At 34.8% G+C, this 22,047-nt stretch overlaps 1 protein-coding gene across 22 annotated transcripts in view; it reads left to right on the top strand.

The window, feature by feature from the left end:
• The window catches only part of ZNF148 (zinc finger protein 148), a 142,527-nt gene that overhangs the window by 70,653 nt on the left and 49,827 nt on the right, over window positions 1-22,047 (top strand). For all 22 annotated transcript variants that reach the window (XM_042232553.2, XM_027956612.3, XM_042232547.2 and 19 more), the window contains one exon: window positions 15,320-15,445. In XM_042232553.2, the coding sequence (XP_042088487.1) occupies window positions 15,368-15,445 (78 nt within the window). In that variant the 5' untranslated portion in view covers window positions 15,320-15,367. The remainder of the gene's footprint in view (window positions 1-15,319; window positions 15,446-22,047) is intronic.

The following is a 22,047-nucleotide window of genomic DNA, read 5'->3' as shown; positions in this document are numbered from 1 at the left end:
GAAAGTTATCTCATACTGAATACCAAATGGCAGAATTTAGGATTTGTGTAATATTGCTTTATAGAGGAACTTAACAGAGATGAGAAGTTATATCCCTTACTTATTACTTATGCATTCCTGCTGGTAAGGCAGAATTGTGAAGGGCAGATCTTGGGATCATGAATATACATTTTTGAGTTAAAGAGAGGGCGTTGATGTAGAACAGTATGATCTAGGTCCCTCACCGTGTGAAAACTTAAGCTCCAAGGCCTTTCATCCTTTCTAGAGTGTATGCTAAAAGTCTTCTAAAAACAGATATTGAACATGTTGATTTTTTTCCCCTTTTATTTGCTAATTCACTTGGAAGTCACAGAACTTTACTTCATATTAACTTTTTAGTTAATTCAAAACAGAAAGTTGAGGTTTGTATTTCCTTAAACTGTTAATAACAGTTTAGGTTCTGTAGCCTGTATAAACTCCCTATTGTTCTGTGATAGTTGAAGTAAAGTTCTTCATTTGTGATAACTGCTTGCTGGCTTTCAGGATTTATCATGACCTTATTACTCTAAATCAATCACCCAGCTTCAGCTATGTGGCTGTACATTTTCAACAGCAATCTGCAAGCCAACTTTCAAATGCCTGTAGTTTGCTCATTAGAACTTAGTTTTCTAGTATGTTAGAAATTTGAATTAGAATGAACTAAAATTAGTATTTCAGTTCCTTAGTTGCAGTAGCTACATTTCAAGTGCTGGAGATGACTTCTGTATTAGACAGCATAAAGAATATTTCCATTATTTCAGGAAGTTTTGGATAGCGTTGTGTTAGAAAGCTTTTCAACTTGAAAATTAATTTCAGAAATTTGAAAAAGAAGTATTTGACTTGTCCTTTTAATTCTTTTTATAGAAAAGGGATTGGAAACTTTGTGGACTATATTTTTCCAACTGACAACAGATATGTCGCAGAGTAAAAGACATGTTTATATTGACAGAATGGAACAAATTGTTATTTGTAATGATATAAGCCACATTTGTTTCCTAGAAAGGTACTGAATTGGACTTGAATCAAAGAATTTTTTAAATCATTTATTGTCAAGTCATGTCCAACTCTTTTGCGACCCATGGACTGTGGCCTACAGGCTCCTCTGTCCATGGGATTTTCCAGGCAAGAATACTGGAGTGGGTTGTCACTTCCTTCTCCAGGGGATCTTCCCTACCCAAGGAAATTGCCTGGTAGCTGAGTTGGTAAAGAATCTGCCTGCAGTGCAGGAGCCCCAGGTTCACTCGCTAGGTTGGGAAGATCCCATTTTATGTAAATTAGGAGCTATTTAAAAAAATCATGCTCCAGTCATATAATGATATAATAAAGTGTAAAGTATCTCAAGTGTTTGTGATTCCTGAAAAAAATACACTTTAGCAGTCATGAAGCTTTTTATTTTAGTCATGAATTTCTGTTCTGAAAGTGGTATGAATAGAATTGTAGACGTCCTTTTATGCATTTTGTATTCATTATTATTTTAATGGCTTAGGAAACTCAAGACAGATTTGGCCATTGCTGTAAAACCTCTCTCTTGTTTTTAGTTTTAAAAGTTGCCTTAAATCCTGTCATTAGTTTAAGAAGGATTGTATAGACATTTCCCCAAATACCTTTTGCTCCAGTGAATAAAACTTTAACATGCTGTTGCTAGGAATTGAGTACGTGTCCTGGTAAGTGTCTTTTCCTTTCCTATTTAACAAAATGAGAAGAAAAAAGAATTATTTTTTTCATATCAGTGATTTTAAAATACTAATTTTGCCATGTATTTTGTACTCTGTTTTAGTCACAGGATTGGATTACATTTATTGGTATCAATGATCTTTCACAGTCATCTTGAAAGGTGACGAGTCTATTTGATTTTGTTTATTTGCTTAAATAGTCATTGGTAGGATATGTTTCTTCCTCTCTTTTTGGGTAAATCCCAACTTCTTGTCTCTATTACACTGTATACTTTTTCAATAAAGTTATTTATTAGTTATAGCCAGTTCTTATTACTCTCTATTTCTTTTAAAGTTCATTTGAGGGATTCAGAAGTAATTTTATGTTTATTGGCTCTTGGGTCCTTGTCTTTTGAGGCATTTGTGTTGACTTTTTTTTGTGTCTGCATACTTTAAGGATTACCCCCCGATTCTGATACTTTTCACTTCATCATACTCTTTGAATATTATTTTCAGAAATAGATTTATTAATTAAGCTTGTTTTAAAGAGAATAGATGGTAGTTTATATCAGTTCCCCAAGGTTATTTTTTTAAACAAGATTTTGCTCTTTTATGTGGCCCTTAGAAAGTATCCTATTTGATAGGAATCTGTTTTAGCAGAAAACATAGAATAAGTAATCTCGCTTTATAGTTTTTCCTGATGAGAGTCATATTATTGCTTATTATTATTGATTTTGACTCACCTGGTAAGTAAATGAATCAAAGTATCTCTATTAGTATGTTGTTTTAGGGAGCTAACCTAGAATGGTCTATTTTTCAGTATTCTGCAGTGCTCTTAAAGTTGTTAGACTCAACTTTTTTTTTCCCCTTTAGTTAGTTAGTTCAGTGGCTCAGTCGTGTCTGACTCTTTGCGACCCCATGAACCGCAGCACGCCAGGCCTCCCTGTCCATCACCACTCCCAGATTCACTCAGACTCACGCCCATCGAGTCAGTGATGCCATCCAGCCATCTCATCCTCTGTCGTCCCCTTCTCCTCCTGCCTCCAATCCCTCCCAGCATCAGGGTCTTTTCCAATGAGTCAACTCTTTGCACGAGGTGGCCTAAGTACTGGAGTTTCAGCTTTGGCATCATTCCCTCCAAAGAAATCCCAGGGCTGATCTCCTTCAGAATGGACTGGTTGGATCTCCTTGCAGTCCAAGGGACTCTCAAGAGTCTTCAACACCACAGTTCAAAAGCATCAATTCTTTGGCTCTCAGATTTCTTCACAGTCCAACTCTCACATCCATACATGACCACTGGAAAACCGTAGCCTTGACTAGATGGACCTTTGTTGGCAAAGTAATGTCTCTCCTTTTGAATATGCTATCTAGGTTGGTCATAACTTTTCTTCCAAGGAGTAAGCGTCTTTTAATTTCATGGCTGCAGTCACCATCTGCAGTGATTTTGGAGCCCCAAAAAATAAAGTCTTGACACTGTTTCCTCTGTTTCCCCATCTATTTCCCATGAAGTGATGGGACCAGATGCCATGATCTTTGTTTTCTGAATGTTGAGTTTCAAGCCAGCTTTTTCACTCTGCTCTGACACCTTCATCAAGAGACTCTAGTTCCTCTTCACTTTCTGCCATAAGGGTGGTGTCATCTGCATATCTGAGGTTATCGGTATTTCTCCCTGCAATCTTGATTCCAGCTTGTGCTTCATCTAGTCCAGCATTTCTCATGATGTACTCTGCATAGAAGTTAAATAAAACAGGGTGACAGTACACAACCTTGATGTACTCCTTTCCCAATTTGGAAGCAGTCTGTCGTCCATGTCCAGTTCTAACTGTTGCTTCCTGACCTGCATACAGATTTCTCGAGAGGCAGGTCAGGTGGTCTGGTATTCCCATCTCATGAAGAATTTTCCACAGCTTATTGTAATCCACACAGTGAAAGGCTTTGGCATAGTCAATAAAGCAGAAATAGATGTTTTTCTGGAACTCTCTTGCTTTTTCGATGATCCAGTGGATGTTGGCAATTTGATCTCTGGTTCCTCTGCCTTTTCTAAAACCAGCATAGAGGAGAACAAAAAAAGTAAAAGTTCCTTGTTTTCTACTCTAATTCCAAAGAGATAACTGCTAATACTGATATCCTGATAGAAAAACATTCAGAATGTGTCATTATTTCTATGTGTTTTGTAAATATATATCTTATGAAAATATACATATATTTTGTTTTACACAAATTAGTTAATGTTATTTTTGTATATTTTTGAAGTCTGCATTATTCATTTAATAATATTTTGTAGAAATTTCCATGTTATTACATCTAAAGCTTGCTTTTTTATTCTAATGAATGATTAAATGATGTGCCTTATTTTAATCACTCCCCTGTTGATGAATATTTGTTATTGCTAGATTTGTTTGAGTGAAATAATGATGAAAGGATCATGCTTGTATATATAGATATCCATATGATACAAGCATGTTTCTTGTGTCTGTCTATATATCTGCATATTTGTAATGTTTTTTCTCTAGGTGTATATCTTTTTATTGAAATACAGCATTTATCCAGAAAAGTGCACAAATTGTTAGTGATGAATTTCCTCAAAAGTGACATACATGTGTAATTACTGCCCTGATTAAGACATAGAACATTATCAGCATCCCAGAGGCCCTCCCCTGTGTCCCTTTTAGTCACAACACTCCTCTAATTCCTAAAGATAACTGCTTCCTTTCAGAACACTTTTATCAGTAGCTTTCCCTGACTTTTGAATTCTGTACTATCTAATATTTGATTTCTTTTGCATTTTTATGAGATATATCCATCCATGTTATTGCATGTAGTAGTAGTTTATTCTCGTTTCTGTGTGATTGTCAGTAGTGTGAATATATAAAAATTTATTCTTTGTAGCATAATAGCCATCTTGTTTCATGATGTTGATTGTTCTGAAAAGTGCTGCTGCAAATATGTTTTGGAGGGGATGGTCAGGTGACATGTTTCGTGGCTTGCAGGATCTTAGTTACCTGACCAGGAATCAAATCTGGGCCCTGGCAGTGAAAGCACTGAGTCCTAGCCCCTGGATTGCCGAGGAGCTTCCTGCTGCAGATATTCTTCCATGTGGTCTTTGGTGCGTGTGCACACTAATTTCTGTTGGTTATATCCTGGAGTTTGCTGGGTATGTGTATGTTCCGCTATAGGAGTTACTATCCAGAAGTTTTTCTCCGTGGATTTGCCAGTTTATACTGATTATTCTCTATCCATGATATTCGGCATTGTCAGTACTGTAATTTTAACTGTCGTGGTGGGTTGATGGTAGTATTTCAGTGTGGGTTTTGTTTTTTTTTTTTTCCAGTTTGCATTTCACTGATAACTAATGTGAGTGCCTTTCATGTTTACTGACAAGTTGGATATTATTTTTTGTAAGATGCATGTTCATCTTTTGCTCTTTTTTCTATTAGGGTATTCCTTTCTCTTACAGATTTGTGGTAATTCTTTTATATTTGTTGGATATATTTGTATCAACTATCTTTTCTACGCTTCCACTATGCCTTTTTACTCTTTTCACGAACAAAAGTCAACGTTAACGAAGTTCAGTTGTGTCTTTTCCTTTTGGTGTCTTGTGTGTCCTGTTTAAGAGTTCTTTGCCTACCCCAAGGGTGTGACGATATTTTCCTTTGTTAACTTTTGGAAACTTTATAGTTTTCCTTTCCCATTTAGATCAGTAGTCTGTTTGGAATTGAATTTTGCTGACGATGTGAGATAGGGGGTCATGATTTACTTGATGACTTTTGCTTTTTTCCCCAAGTCACCCATAGAAATTTTTTCACTTTCATTTTGCTGGCTTAATATTTCAATTCTTACAATAAGTTAAGAATATTAAGATAATAATGGATAGATTTTTCTTTGATTAATCCTAATAATTTGTACTAAGATTGGACTTAATGTCTTTTTAGGATTATAAAATAATACATTGTTTGTTAAGAAAATGTAAAAAATTTGAAAGCTAAACTATCACAATGTTGTTAATCAGCTATACTCCAATACTAAATGCTTTTAGTATTAAAAAAAATAAAAATTAAATTAAAAAAGCTATCAAGATAACAGAAATTGCTGCAATCTTACTACTCTAGGATAATCACTACTAACATTTCATTGTTAGTATTTTAGTGTTTCCTTTGTTTTTCTGCATATATATTTGTGTGTGTAAAATTTGCTGCATATGTATTTGTGTTTGTGTAAAATTGTAAAAGTATATTTATCCATATTTACTAATATCATTTAATCTTAAGCCATGAGCATCTCAATATATTATTAAAATTATTCAAAAGTAAGATTTCTCATTCCTGTATATCATATAGCTATATTGTAATTTATCTTGCTATTTCTCTTCTGTGTATTAGACTGTTTGCAATTTATTTACAGCTGTAAATGTTATTGTGATATTATATGTAGATAGTGTTGTCATGTGAGATTATTTCTTCTGTATAGATTTCCTAAGACTCTTGATATATACTGCCTAATCTATAGTGCACAAATGTTGATCGATTTATTCTCCCTCTTGTAGTGTATGAGAATCCCAACTTAATTCCTTTAAAAATGATCTAGAATAGGAAATATGGAGTATAATTTCCAGATTTGTGTGTGATGCTAGGAAAAAGAGAAATAACTGGACTTGTTTTGGGAGTGGAGAAGAAAATTAAAAGATGTCTCTATAGTCGAGAGACTGGGTTGCTGAAAGGCAGGAGGAAGAAAAAAGAAGCAAGGAATTTAGAAGGAGGTTCTGATGTGAAAAAAGATTTTATTTTTAGCAATATTGAGTTTTAGATAATAGCATGTATTAAGTTGAGATGCTCTATAGAAATTGGTAACCTTCCATGTATCTAAGCAATTACATATCTGCAGTTGTATAATAATAATTACTTAGGATCTATAGTTTTTGTATAATCTCATTGGATTTTCTGATGTGTATAAACTGGATATTATTACTATCACTACTTAACAGGTGAGGAAATGATTATGATAGTGAAAGTGAAGTTGCTCAGTCATGTCCAACTCTTTGCAACCCCGTGGACTGTAACCTACCAGGATCTTTCATCCTTGGGATTTTCCAGGCAAGAGTACTGGAGTGGGTTGCCATTTCCTTCTCCAGGGGATCTTCCCGACCCAAGAATCGAACCTGGGTCTCTTGCATTGTAGGCAGATGCTTTACTGTCTGAGCCACTAGAGAAGTCATGATAATGAATGGCATCAAAAATCAACTATAATGCTATATGCCATAGTTGATGATTTACATGTATAATCCCTTTAACTCTGCAGAGATTCTGTGAGAATTATTCCCTCCATTTATGGGTGAAGAAAGTTATGGATCACTAAATTCTAGTTGTTTAGCCTGACATTGCTAGTATCACTCTTTGGGTGTAGATTGTATTTCTGACACTGGTAGTAGTATTCTTTGGGATTAGATTTTGTTTCTTTTAACTCCCAACCTGTGCCTCTTTTGTTTTTCCATACTACTTTTGGAAGCCAGGTTCACCCAATAATAATTGGAAGAGGTAGGATTGAAATTCAGGTCTTATGCTTTATCTAAATATTGTTGACATATTGTCCACTTTGTTATTTTTTAAGTTATTTCCTTTCTCTAGAACCACTAGAAATTCTTTCTATATTCTGAAAGCAACCAAACTGTAGTTTGTATAAGGGAAAATGAAGTATGTTTGTGCAAAAATCATTTAAAAATGTTTGAATGATTTATTAGATTTATAAAGAAGCAGTTATAGTAATGGAAATAGCACTGAACTAAGAGATATAAAATCCTGGTTTAAGTACTAGTGTTGAAATCTGGTCCCAATGATAGCCTGGGTAAGACACTTGCCTCTGTGATATTTTAGTTTCTTCGTTGGTAATGTGAGGATAAAAAATAATTCACGGATTACAGTAATTAGGGTCTCTGTTGCTGGATTTGGAAGACTTGGGTATAAGTTTTTGTTTCCCTTCTTAGACAAATAACCTTTCTCAGCGTTAGATTTCTTATTTGTAAAATGGGATGAAAATGCTTACCTCATAGTCTTCCTGTAGGATTAAATACAATAGATTATACAGGATAGAGACCATGTGCACCCCCTTCCTTCCCTGCATGCCTTCCAAGGGTTGTATCCATAGCACCTAGAAGAGTGTCTGGCACATAGTAAATATTAGATAAATCTTAGTTACTATGCTGAGGAGGAATCACAAATTTGTAGAACACTATATAGATGCTGTTTTTTGTTTAATTGCAGTAGATTTAAAATGTTGATTTCTGGTTTACAGAAAAGTGACTCAATTATATATGTGTGTGTGTATATATGTACATCTGTACACATATTCTTTTCCATTATGGTTTATGACAGGATTTTGAATATAATTCTCTGTGCTATGCTATAGGATCTTGTTTATTTTATAGATAATAGTTTGTATCTGCCAATTGGAAAGTCCTAATTTATCCCTCCTCCACAACCTTTCTCCTTTGATAACCATAAATTTGTTTTCTGTGTCTGTGAGTTTGTCTCATAAATTCATCTGTGTTGTATTTTAGATTCCATGTTATCAGTGATATCATATGATACTTGTCTTCCTCTTTCTGACTTACTTTGCTTAGTATGATATTCTCTAGGTCCATCCATGTTGCTGCAGATAGCATTGGTTTATTCTTTTTTATGACTGAGTAGTGTCCATGGAGAAGGAAATGGCAGCCCACTCCAGTGTTCTTGCCTGGAAAATCCCAGGGACGGGGGAGCCTGGTGGGCTGCCGTCTATGGGGTCACACAGAGTCGGACACGACTGAAGCGACTTAGCAGCAGCAGCAGCAGCAGTATTCCATTGAGTCCCCACTATTCCATGACAATTCAGTCTTTCCTTATCTTTCATGACCTTGATAGTTGATGGGTATTGGTTATTTTGTAGAATGACTTTTAATTTGAGTCTTTCTGATGTATTCTTATGATTAGATTGGTGCTTTTATTTTTTGACAAATCCCACAGAAGTGTTGTGCTTGTTTCAGAGCATCATATCAGGGATTATAAAATGTGGAAATATGTCTTATTATTGGTGTTATTACATTCTCTGTGCTTTGGTAAGGTGATAAATGCCAGTTTTCCCATTTTAAAGTCACTTTTTTTCCCTTTTGTTGTTGGCAAATATCTTGTAGGAAATACGGAATAGTTTGTTTGAGTCTGTTTAAATATCCTATTTCTACTCACATTTTTACCTACCTATGTAAGCATCCATTAATAACTACCATCCACTGTAGTTATTAACGTGATGTTTACCTAAATGTGAATTTGTATTTTTTTCATTCCTTCTATATTTACGTTAATTGTAGCTGTCCGTTCCCTCCATTAAAAAAAAACTCCATTTATATCAGAATGGATGTTTGTTTTATTCTTTGCATTATAATCTGATACTGCCATTTATTTTTTTCTCACATTGTTTCAGCTTGCCCATTAGGAACTCTTACAGACAAGCTCTTGTGTCCTTTTGACATGCACTCTAGTTTCTGGTACCACAAAATGTTCCAAGGTCATCTTATATATAGTTCTCCTTGCCTTTTGAAATCAGTCACTTCTCCAAGGAACTCCAGTTGCTTTTGTTTGGATAATGGTAGTTAGAAACTAAGTTTTAGATGCTAGGTGTATTTCATTGCTTCTTAGTGATCTTAGCACACAGAGTTAGGCATTACGTGTGTGTCTGCGAGACATCTATTTTGAATGAGATTGAAGGGAGACAAGGGAGGGAATGCAAAAAATAATTTAAGATGTATCTAGATCAGTGGCTTTCAAAATTTCTGGCCTTGGAACCCCTTTGCTCTTAAAAAGTTTGAAATCTAAAAAAAAAAAAAAAAGTTTGAAATCTCTTAAGAACTCTTGTTTCTGTTGGTTATGTATGTTGATATTTACCATTTTATAAATTAAAACAATTAAAAATTTTATTTTTATAAATAAATCACATTCATTTTTTTTTAGTGAAATATAACTTTTCTAAAATAAAAAATTCTGTGAGAATTTGTTTTAAAATTTTACAATCTGTTTATTGTCTGGCTTATCTCATATTTGCTAACATATTTAGTCTGTGGTGACATCACATGTTAGCTTCTGAATACTGCTGCTATATACTCCTAAGAGGAGAGTGGAAAAAAAAACGACCTGTGTATTATAGTGAAAGTGTTTTTTCTCTCATGGACCACCCATGAGAAAGAGTGTCAGGGATCTTCTGGAGTCCCTGACCACACTTTGAAAACTTTGATAGAGATTTACTAAAACTCTTACAAAGTAAAGGTACGTGTATAGTAGAAGGATGGATCCAGAAGAACTTCTGTGAGGAACAGGGAAGAACTTGAACCATGAAGATACAGAAGTGGAAAGAGTAGAATTTCTGGGTAAGGTGGGGATTGTCAGCACTGTTTCAGGTAAGATAACTTGATTTGATCACTTGTTCCAGTTCATCTTATAGTTACTAAATTGTAAGATGCTGATACAGCAACCAAAATATAAATTTTTAATGAGAAATATTATAGAGGAGTAGATCAGAATGTTTGTTGTGAACTGTGGGTCCCTGAATCTTTTCAAAATCAAAAGATGGTTATGGACTTTCTCAAGCCCTGACAAATGTAGCTCGTATCAGAAGCTGGCATGCTGTCAGGTCAGGCAGGAACGGAGGGTTGTGGTTTACGACTCACATCAAGGCCTGTCCATCAGTGTGCTGCTTCTCCTTCCTGCCCTGTTCTGTGACTTGGTGAGCTTGGAATTAGGAATCTTCCTGCTGACTGGTTAAATCTGTTATTTCCAAAACCATCCTGGAAATAAACACATGCATGCATATACATAAGGATACATTCTTGGTGTTAAATTTCTCTTTTCCTGGACTCCATGAGTACTTTCAGATATTGCTAACATCATTTCAGTTCAGTTCAGTCGCTCAGTCGTGTCCCAACTCTTTGCAACCCCATGAACCGCAGCACGCCAGGCCTCCCTGTTCATCACCAACTCCTGGAGTCCACCCAAACCCATGTCCATTGAGTCGATGATGCCATCCAGCCTTCTCATCCTCTGTCGTCCCTTTTTCCTCTTGCCCTCAATCTTTCCCAGCATCAGGGCCTTTGCCAATGAGTCAGCTCTTCACATCAGGTGGCCAAAGATTGGAGTTTCAGCTTCAACATCAGTCCTTCCAATGAACACCCAGGACTTATCTCCTTTAGGATGGACTGGTTGGATTTCCTTGCAGTCCAAGGGACTCTCAAGAATCTTCTCCAACACCACAGTTCAAAAGCATCAATTCTTTGGCGCTCAGCTTTCTTTATGGTCCAACTCTCACATCCATACATCACCACTGGAAAAACCATAGCCTTGACTAGACGGACCTTTTTGGTAAAGTAATGTCTCTGCTTTTTAATATGCTGTCTAGGTTGGTCATAGCTTTCCTTCCAAGAAGTAAGCGTCTTTTAATTTCATGGCCGCAGTCACCATCTGCAGTGATTCTGGAGCCCAGAAAAATCAGAATATTTACAGTACAGTTAACTGTTTTATAGCTTTCTCTTTACATTTAAACACTTTGTTGTACTTGTGGTCACTTTGATTCTGTTTGCTTCCTAGGCAATGTTTTGGAACAGTTTCTTTCTAGTGATAGTTAAACACATTCTTTTTATATGACTGTGTACTGTTTTTACTCTCAGAATAACCATTTCTCTAAGTTTGGTGGCAATTATTTATATATTATATACTTACTTCAGATTGTTCTTTCAAAAAGTTCGGCCGTAAGAGAATGGAAGTTGTTGGAAATATTTTGGTCCACAAGAAATTATTTTATGGGGGTAACTTTAAGTGTACTTTTAGGCAGAGAAGTAGTTGATGAAGTAAGAGAGATTATTTTAGACAGTGAAGATGCAGAGCCTGAAAGATGGGTAGTAGTGGGATCAGCAGCACAGGGTATAGAGGAAAGCACAAAGATGCTTTCTTTTTTCTTAAACAGGGGTGGGAAGATGATTGAGAATACCTCAAAGTGAAGTTAAAAATTGAAGGGAAAATATGGCTTCAGAAATGGAGAGATGGTAAGGACAGATACTTCTGCCAAGTGACCTAGGTCTTTACTGTAAAGGAGATCATGCAGAATCATGAAAGCTGAGCTGGGGAAGAGTATAATTGATAGTAAGGGCAGTAAGGAGCTCTTGTATATTCCTCACTGGGGAAATGGCAAGAAAGCAGTCTTATGTTAATTTATTTGTGGAAGAATACGTTGGTAGATTATAATGGTATAAAGCTTGAAATGGATATGGATGTAGGTTATTAAGAATAAAGAGTAAGAAGAGTTCAAATGATTGTAAGTAGTGTTATTAGTTTTTTTTTTCTTTCTTTCTTTTTTTCTTTTTAAGTCATGAAAACTTGCCCTCTTCGTTTTAAGATCTTTGGAAAGATTTTAGAATGTGTTCTTTGTATCTAGTATTTTGCTCTGTACAATGTTAGAATCTCAGTAAATTTAAAGTTTTCATTGTATTACTTCAGACTGACTGAATTTAGCACTTAGTAGCTATTGAATAAGTAAGTGAAAGCTGCTATGAGAAATATCAAAGAAGAATATCTTCCTTTTAGATACCAAGATAAGATACAGGCACATGAATAGAAAAGTGAGATAGTTTATGTTTGGGCCAGACATGATATAAGTCTTGAAAAAGAATCATTCTGGATTCTGGGCGTGAATTACTAGTGATTATAATCAAGAGAAAGATTTTTTTTTTTTTTCAATATAGAAGGGCCTCCTTATGTTTAAAGTTGGGAGAATAAAGAGAGAACAATAAAAAATGAGGAATACTTCAGTGTAATTAAGATATATATATATATATAAACTTGCAAGAGTGAACCAGCTTGGGAAGTGGCAAGGGGTGAGGAAGCGTGGGCTCTGCCTCTTGAAAGGGTGTTAGGGTAGAAGTTAGATGAATGCATAAGTAACTGTGACGCAGGATGGTCATGCCTGATGGCCTCCTTTGTCTTGAAAGTGGGAGGCCCTTATGGAGCTTTGATAAGTGGATGAGCAGGAGTTTCAGGTGGAGAAATGTCTGGGTTTAGTAAAGTCTTAAGAAAGAAGTATGAGTAAGGTGATTAACAGTGTTGATGACGTTTTCTGATTTGGTAGTGAGCAAAGCATTGACATTCAGATTCTCAGATGTAGGCAGAAGGTTGCACATGGGACTAGGTGAAATGGTACAGATTAAGCCATGGGGGAGAAACGAGAGATTTGTTTTTTAATCTGATGTATTTCCTAGCCTATTGATTTTCTTGATGTTTTAATGAGTACATTTCAAAAGATCCAGCAAGTTAATAAGTGTTGTTTTTTTTCCCCCCAAAAAATCACACATCTGCAGATACCTGCTTTGATTAATTATATTTTGGTTTATTTTAGGTGAAAAGTAACACTGAGAACTTGATTTTTGTTTAAAGATATTTCTCAAGGAAGAAGTAGGAAACTTACAGATGAGTTTTATCTCTTTTGCCATGCTTAAAAAGGTTTTGTGTCTTTATAGATTATTGTAGTCTTCCTTGGGCCAATGAAGGTTTGTTTTCCCAGGCTTTTTGCACCTCATTCTTGCTAGCTGCCTTGTCATTTTCATACCTGTCTCTCTATGTTTGTGGATTTACCAGTATCTTTTCTAAGTACTCTAGGCTGGACCATATACTTTAGTATGTGGTTGTATTATATGTAGAGATTACCGTATTTCATTCATGAGTGATAAGCCTATTGGAGTCTCTCAAAATGTAGCTTTTGTGTGCTTGTTAGCATTCACAGTGCTTTGATTCATTGATACTTCTAAGTTTGGTTCTATACTTTCATGATGTTGGAAGTGTACCTTACATTTGTCAGTGCCAGTACCAATATCATCACTCTCCATATATGTAGAAATAGCTAAAAGGTTCAGATGTTTGTATGAATCTTTTTCACTATTTGCACATAAAGGCTCTTCCTTGGTTTAAATAGCTGCTAATGGCAGAACTTATTTGTGAATCTATCTTACATTCTATCTGACACTTCTGCTAAAAAATGTTATTCTTTCTTATTGCTGCCTTCTGTATTTTCGTGGTTTCTTTGTAATTTATCAGCCAACAGAAATGTTTGGAACTACTTTATGGTGCCCTTGCAACATGAGAGAGAGCAGTTCAACAGCTGCTTAGTCTGTTGTCGCTTCTCCTTGTCTCATACCCAGCCTCAGGAGCTGTGTTTCAGTAAATATCACTTCAGAGATGGTAACGTGTGTATTCTGAAGCCTTGTTGGAGGTGACTTTATTCTATTTTATATTTCAAATAATTACACTAAAGGAAGTCACGAGAATGGTCACTAGTACTGTTCTCTAAGCTGGTAGAATTATTAGCTAAATAATCATTTATAGGCATGTTTTTATGCCTAAATTCTCCTTGATTTACACTTCTCATGCTGCCTACATTTCAGAAATTTATGCAAACTTCCAGTTCTGTATTTTGTCAGTTTGAAATCCCTAACTAATGTTGCATTTCCCTCATGAACCCTTCTACACAGCTATGTCTTCTGACTTTAAACTAAAGTCTGTGAGATGTTTATAACCTTTAGCACCCCCTTTTTAAGTGTATTTTTTAAAAATACAGCCATTAACACATTGTACTTCCTGGAGTATTATCAAGTTTGTTTTTTTTTTTAATCAAGATGTTTTTTTAAAGGTTATAAACAACAGAAATTTATTTCTCATAGTTCTGAAGGCTGGAAGTTCATGATCAGGGTGCGAGCATGGTTGGGTGAGCGTCCCCTTCCAGGTTTCAGGCTTCTTGTGTTCTTCTGGTTGAAGAGTCAAGGATTTTAAATGTATTTCAGAGCCTGATGAGTTGAAAGTTTCTTAGTTTTAATGTATGTATGTTTTCATTTCAAGGATAGTTTGAAAATGTAGTGGTGAGGAGTGGGGGACTGTGTACCATCAGTTCTGATGAGCATTGATGCTACATAACGTTTTGACATCTTAATGCTTGTAGTATTTCTTTGCTTATTATGTAGTTAAAATTGTCTTGTACATAACTGTGGCCTAAAACCGTATGTAATTCTGTAAACACACATTTGGTGATGGTTTTTTGTAGAGCCTGGGAAAATACTGGTTAAGATATTGCCAAAAACATTGAACTTAAAGATAATTAAATTTTATTGTTAGATTATCATTCCATTTTTTGATGAAATTACCTTTTAGAATTTTTTGTTGTTTTTGTGATGTTTTGCCAATTGACAAATTGACAAATTCAGACCCATCATGAAGTCTGGTCCCCTAGTATTTTACTGATTTTGAAATTTAACCTTTTTTTATGCTTTTAACCTCAGTTTTAAATATGGGAGTGAAATTGTATCCTCGCTTCTACTTTATTCTTCTAGGTCTTATTATTTTTTCCCAGGACAGCTTTAATCTTTTTTTTTTTTCCAGATAAATTTTTATAAAATCTTAGTTTATGCCTTTAATTTATATACTGTTGATTCTTATGTCAATTACCTATTGAATTCTTCAACACACTATTTACTTGTACACACAAGTAATCTTTCTGGGAACATCTGTATGTAGATTTAGCAAAGAATTAAGCATGCAGTGGCTCTTGCAGTGGACTTTTTGCTTATTTCTAAAATTGGCTTTTTTTTTCAACAGATAAGTGTAAAGCAGGAAATTACTTTCACTGATGTATCTGAGCAACTGATGAGAGACAAAAAACAAATCAGAGAGCCAGTAGACTTACAGAAAAAGAAGAAACGGAAACAACGTTCTCCTGCAAAAGTAAGAGAATATTTTAAGGTGGTGGTCCCAAACTGTTGCTTAATCTTACAGGCAGGAGCTTGGCTGGACCCTAAGTCTCATGTGGCTTAGTGATAAAGTTGGACTGTTGCATCAGGAGTAAGGAAGAGATGCATGTCTGCACGGAGGTGGTGGGCCATTGCTTTAAAATCTCCACTTCCCTTTCACCTGTCTTTTTTTTTTTCCAAACAAACTTTTCTTACCCCATATCTCTCTTTTCTTTAAAAACTGATAATATGCAGTGCCCTTGCTTCTCATTCATATCAGTCTTTCTTATTTTAGTATTCCTATTTCAGGAAAATTCAGTACCAGTTGGTCATGAGGAAAAGGTTGTGCAATACCTGTGATATAGACCAGAATGTAAGCTCCATAAGAGCAGGGACTTCATTTTATTCACAGCTATATCCCAAGAGCATGGAACAGTAGGCCTAAGAGACTCTCAGTAAATGCTATGGGTGAATGAATGGCTTAGTAAATAAACAAGTGACCCATAAATACTATTAGGAATTGCCTGCCATTTTTTCCTTTCAATACAGTAGTAGCTGACTGTATGTATCATTTCGATATTCCTAGGAAGTCTCGGAACTCTGTATAATTTACAGTTATTTTTCATCTTTTATTTTTTTAAAAAAGATTTTATAACATGATCTTTTTTATTTTGAGGGCTACTTACTTTTGTATTTGTGATTTAAATCATCATCATTATTTATGCATTTTGTACACTTTTGGATATGTGGTGTGCTGCGGTTTGTACTGGCTTGCCAGAGCTGATTATAAAGTTCTCAGGAATTTTGCAAGCTGACTCTGAAACCATTGGTAATTTGAAATTAGCCACGGTGAGAATATTTATACTGTGGAAATCAGCATCCCTACTCTCTAACCCCTTAAAATGTTAAACATTTACCAATATGCTACTTTTGGGATATATATGAATGTGGTTATTGCAGAAAATTTTGAAAAATATAGAGACGGAAATAACCCATTTATTCTTAGAGACAAATATTTCAGTTTTCTACCATATTCCTTTTCTGTTTTCAAATTTGTATAGGTTCATTGAATTTCCTGTTTGTAACTAGAGTATGTAAGCTATTTTTAGTTATTAAAGGTTTTTACAAATAATTAGCTGCATATGTATTATTATTTTGATAACGTCACGTTATATTCAGTGATTGCTGTGTTGCTGGAAAGTTGTTTTATCTTTGCCTTCATTTTAAATCATGTTGCACTTGAAATATTTGTGTATACATTTTCATGTACTGCTAAATCAAATGGTGTGAACTTCTTAAAAGGTTTCTTTAAAAATTAAATAAGTAAAATAAGCAAATAAACAAGCAAGCAAAATAAGTGAAGTTTTCTAATAATGTTACTCCTTCCAGAAATGTCCTATTAGTTACATTCCTACCTGAAGTGGACCTAAGATGTGTCTGTCCATACTCTCTCATAACCTTGAGTATGAAACTTTGCTTCTTTTGTAACTTAAGATGAATGTCTCATTATAGTTTAAATCTTAATTTTTTTGGCTATTGTCTTACTAAAACTTGTGTGTTTTTCATGATTATTGATAGTTTATGTTTCATGTTTTGTGCAATCCCTTTATCTCCCTCCTCCCTGCTTCTTTCTTCCTTTTCCTTCTTGGGGTTAATGTTTTTCTCAGTGATAAATGATGCTTTTAAAAAATTTACATTAATGAATAAATCAAGTTGTTTAAGGAAAATATTAATTTCTAAAATTGTGATGGTGGTTATGTTACTTTGTGTTCATTGCAAAATCTGTTTCAAATCTTTTTTAAAAAATTTATTTTTAGTATCTGTAATCGGTTTATTTTTACTTATCTGATTGGAGTATAATTGGTTTACAATGTTGTGTCAGTTTCTGCTATGGAAAAAAGTGAATCAGCTATTTCAAGTCTTAAAAAAACAACATATGTAAGTTGTACATTTTCCTTGATACTTTATAGCCGTGTTTTTCTGATACTATTTTTGATTGTAATTCTGAAATTCTGACTAAATCTTAGGTTATTATCTTCTTCAGGGGTGTTTGGAATTATGTCCTAAGTAATACTGATCATATTTTTACAGAGTTTAAGTTTAGTTTTTGCTTATCTGATTTGAGATAAATTAATTTATAGTGTATTATCATAATACTCCTAAAGTCATTTATTTAATTATATATATTTATTTATGTTGTTGCTGGATGAAAGAGGTTTGGCCTATTTTGAGTATATTGCATGTAAGAAGATGTTTTGGCCAGTCTTTTTAGAGCATTCTTAGGACAGTGAAATTACTGGAAATAATACATGGCAGACAGGGCTGTGAGAATAACAAAAACAAGAATTTTTATATTGTCCTGACCTATTACATGTGACAGGAGAGAGAATGGTTGTTGTCTGTTTTTAACCCTAGCCTTGCAGTGTCCAGATGAGTGGTTTGTGTCTGGATTCTCACAGCTTTGAACTTGTGTTTAAAATTCACACTTCAGATTTTTCATTAAAGTAGCTCTCCCCTTTTTGTATGAAGAGAAGGAAAAGCTTACCTTTTCTTAGAAATCAGTATTACTTGTTTTAAATTCCTTAAAAGCAACTGTAAGTTTCTCAAATAATTGTAGTGTATTATGCTTAGAGGCTTCCCCAGTGGCTCAGCAATAAAGAATCTCCCTGTACCACAGGAACCACTGCAGGAGATGCAAGTTTGATCTCTGGGTCAGGAAGATCCCCTGGGTAAGGAAATGGGAATCCACACCAGTAATCTTCCCTGGATAATCCCATGGACAGAGGGCCCTGGTGGGCTATAGTCCACGGGGTCGCACGAGTTGGACATGACTTAGCAACCACAACAACAATGCTTAGAGGACTCTACTCTCCACCAACACTTTTCACAAATCTTGAATTTTTGCCATTATGAATATTTTGAGTATATGTCCCCATTATATCATGTTAGATTGAGCATCTGCACAGGAAATATAGATGAAGTTATCTTGCAGACTTTCAGTAAAAATATTAGAGCTATATATCCATATAGACCTGGCTCCCTTCCAGGTAAGCTTTGTGGTGAGAAATACTGCAATATTATGTCATCTTTAGCTGCCATGAATTTTAAGCAATAATTGCTTTCTGATCCTTTATCATATGGCAAAGCTTAGTCATCCTAAGGTAGATTTGATACTTGAAAATTGCCAGAATACATGTGGTAGCATGTCTAAAGAAGAGGGTTATCTTGGTCAAGTAATTTGATGCTGGAATAAGTTGTTTTATGAAAGGGAATTTTCTACATAATAAACACTTGTCCCCTTTAAATGTTTAGTTTTATTTCAACCACCTTGTTAGAAATCTTTAATATAATGTTTTCTTTTAAAACATAGTACATTTGAACATAATTCAGCTTTTAATGGTTTGGGGTTCATGTTGTAAACAATAGAAAAAAATCCTATGTATCATAGTGAAACCCTCTGGGAGGACTGAGATGTTAGGTCCCCCCACCCCCACCCCCAACACACACACACTGAGAAATCCTAACTGCTAAGTTTTTCAGTTTTCAGTTTGTTTGTTTTGTTTTTTTGACTGCTTATAAGTGCTTCATCCTCTCATTTCTTAATGACATACTGTTCATTTTTACATTGCTAGATCTATGTGGCCACTTAACGTCACCTTCCATTGACACTTTGACTCTTTTTTTTCCCCCTTGTGGATTAGTACTGTAGAGAACTACAGTTATTAGAAATGTATGAAAAGTCTTAGTGTACTTAATTCAGTCTCAGTGCATTCATGTCAGTGGTTCTTGTGGCTTTGCATTAGATCATCTGTAGGGCTTTGCCAGTTATAAATACTCAGGCCCCATCACCAGAGATTCTTATTCAGGGGGTTTCCATTTGTACTAAAAAGAGTCCAAGGTAATTGTAATTTACATTAAAGTTTGAGAGTCTCAAGTCTTGATTTTAAAAGTTTCTGGATAAGGTATTGCCACCTGACTTTGCTATTGACTTGTTTTATGAATTAAGTGAGAATGTTTTCCACCACAGAAGAGTTATATGAGGATTGTTGAGTTAACATCGATAAACTCTTAAGAATCCTTTCAGTAAAGATGTAACAATACTGTCTTAACCCAGTATTATATACATCTTTTAGGTCTTTTCAAACTCCTTAATAGTGCTAGAGCAGAGTGCTTTTTGGTTACCTACTTCTTATTCTGAAATATATATCCTTTTCATTCTCTAAGCAGTTAATCTGAGTGCCTATTAATGTGCCAGGATCTCTTACATGGTACTGAAGAAAGGAACTGGGTTCAGTTCTTTTAAAAAAAAAAAAAAATTCTAAAGTGAGGAAAATTTAATTGAAAGGCGAGAAATAGAAATACTAGCTATTTGTCAGGCTCTCTCCTGCATACTAACTTGATTGTCAAAGCAGTAGCTTTAAGGTAAATAACTGATTGTAAGACTAGGGATGGAAGTATGAAATAGTACTTAAGAGAAAAACTGGAAAAGTGTTAAGTATTTTATTTATTTATCTAATTTCCCTAGGGAATTTTGAATTCTGGGTATATAATTTTTCCACAGAGCCAAACTAAAAAGTTTAAAAATACTTGGATGTAAATCTTTCTTTTAAAAAAAATCATATACATCTTTGCCTGATATTTAGGAAATGTGAGAGAAAATCCTTTTCTAAAGCTCTGGATCATTTTTCCTGAACACGAGTTACATATACTATGCTTATGATATAGTGAATTTCATGTTCTTGCACTGGCAAAAACTTGCCATTTAGAAATGAAATTTGGTAATAAGTAAAACCAAGTACTGAGAAACAGTAAAAGTCAGGGAGAATGAAAGAAAATGACAGTGTGAACATGCAATGTTAGTGATAACTAGGATGGTCAGAGATGTTGAGGACAGGTATTGCTGTGGGCTACTTTGTCGTTTTGTTGTATGTCTTTGGGGTTGCATTGTTCTTCCATTTCTAGTTGGGTTTGGAGAGTAAAGGGAATTTCAGAAGATCTCATTTTCCAGTTGCAGTAAAATGTGATAGGTGAGAAATTTAGACTATTCCTCCAAATCGTTGTGCATTTTGGTGATTTATAAATCAGTTGATTAAGAATATATGGTTAAAACCTATAATTATTAGTTTAAAATATACTTTAATAATTCCAGTATAGAATGAGGGAAATCATGTCTACCTTTTAAGAGAACAAAACTTTCTCACTGAGGGGTGTCAGGTTTTGGCTAATTGGTGGCAGTGACCCTTGAAGAGTCAAAAATCTCTGAATTGAATAGGCAGAGCTTAGTGCTTTGTTGGTTAAAAATTGGTATATTATTTAACATAGCAATTGCTACGTATATGGATAGCTGGCAGGGAACAGATTTGTCTCAGGACAAAAAATGTATTTGCTAATGGACTGTGAGATTAAGAAAGCAGATTGAGGAATTCATTTGGTATTGAAATATTTTGCTGAAAAATTCTGTTTTAAACTTGTGAAATGGTTAAGAAAACAATCAAGTATTTAGAGTATTGTTTAGACTATTACCAGTTTCTTTACTCTTGATAAAACCCAATGCTTGATCTTTATAATTACCATATTTCTCTAAAAGTCGCAGCGACAGGAGTCAAGACAAATCATGTCTTGTCTTGCAGACACTTCAGGGTTTAAACTTGGAGATTTCAAATGCTTCAGTTGTAATAGTGTTCATATGCTGAAGGAAAAAGAAAAGCAAAAATATTTTATGGTACTGTTAGGAAGTAAGATGGCTAATCTCTAAGGCAAATACACTTAATTGATAGATCACGTTTTACTAAAAGATCTGGAAAGGGTGTGGACAGGAAAAGAAACCAAGTCTATACCAAGGAAGATAATTTTACCTGTGTTAATGAGCCATTTCTCTTCCACCAAGAAACTTTGTTCTTTACATACCCATTCTTTACACACCTTTTTCTGTGGTGCTGCTTAGTGAATTTGCAGAAACTTACGAATAGAAGTGGTAAGCTGTGAGCATGTTTGGTATGGGTAGTAGGTTGCCATTATCAATACGCACTGAGTCTCACTATGTACAATTTGGGTATTGGGGTTATATTGGTGAATAAAACAGGGAAAATCTGTCGGTTACACGTGAAAACAGATTACAAGTTGGAAGAGCCAGTGGTGTTCTTTTATGGCAAGATAATTTTCTTCTGTGTCTTTTATACAAAGACGTGTGTTCTCCTGGCCTAAGAAAAGAAGAAAATAATATAAAAGTCAATGTAAAATGTCCACCAATTTGATTTTTTTGTCATTAAACTTATAAATATGCTAGATTTTTTTTCAGTCTCCTTATTCACAAGTGTTTGCTTTTTCATCCATAAAATCCACCTTGAATTAAGGCTTGGAGTCCACAGTGAAAGGCAGTATTACCTCCAGTGAGAAAACAATGACCTAGAACTCCTTAACTCTTCATAAAAAGGCTTTGTACAGTCAAGGATTATATCCGTTTCACATTAGGTAACTTGGGCCAGATTTGTTCCTTCCAGAGCCTCTCCGTGTAGTTGCTATGCCACAGAAAGCTATTGAGCTGCCTTTTTTTTTTTTTTTGGCACTTGGATCTTATTTGTTATCAACATATGAGAA

This window comes from Ovis aries, chromosome 1 (assembly GCF_016772045.2).
Source record: "Ovis aries strain OAR_USU_Benz2616 breed Rambouillet chromosome 1, ARS-UI_Ramb_v3.0, whole genome shotgun sequence".
Lineage (NCBI taxonomy): Eukaryota > Metazoa > Chordata > Mammalia > Artiodactyla > Bovidae > Ovis > Ovis aries.
This window is presented reverse-complemented; position numbering and strand designations above follow the sequence as displayed.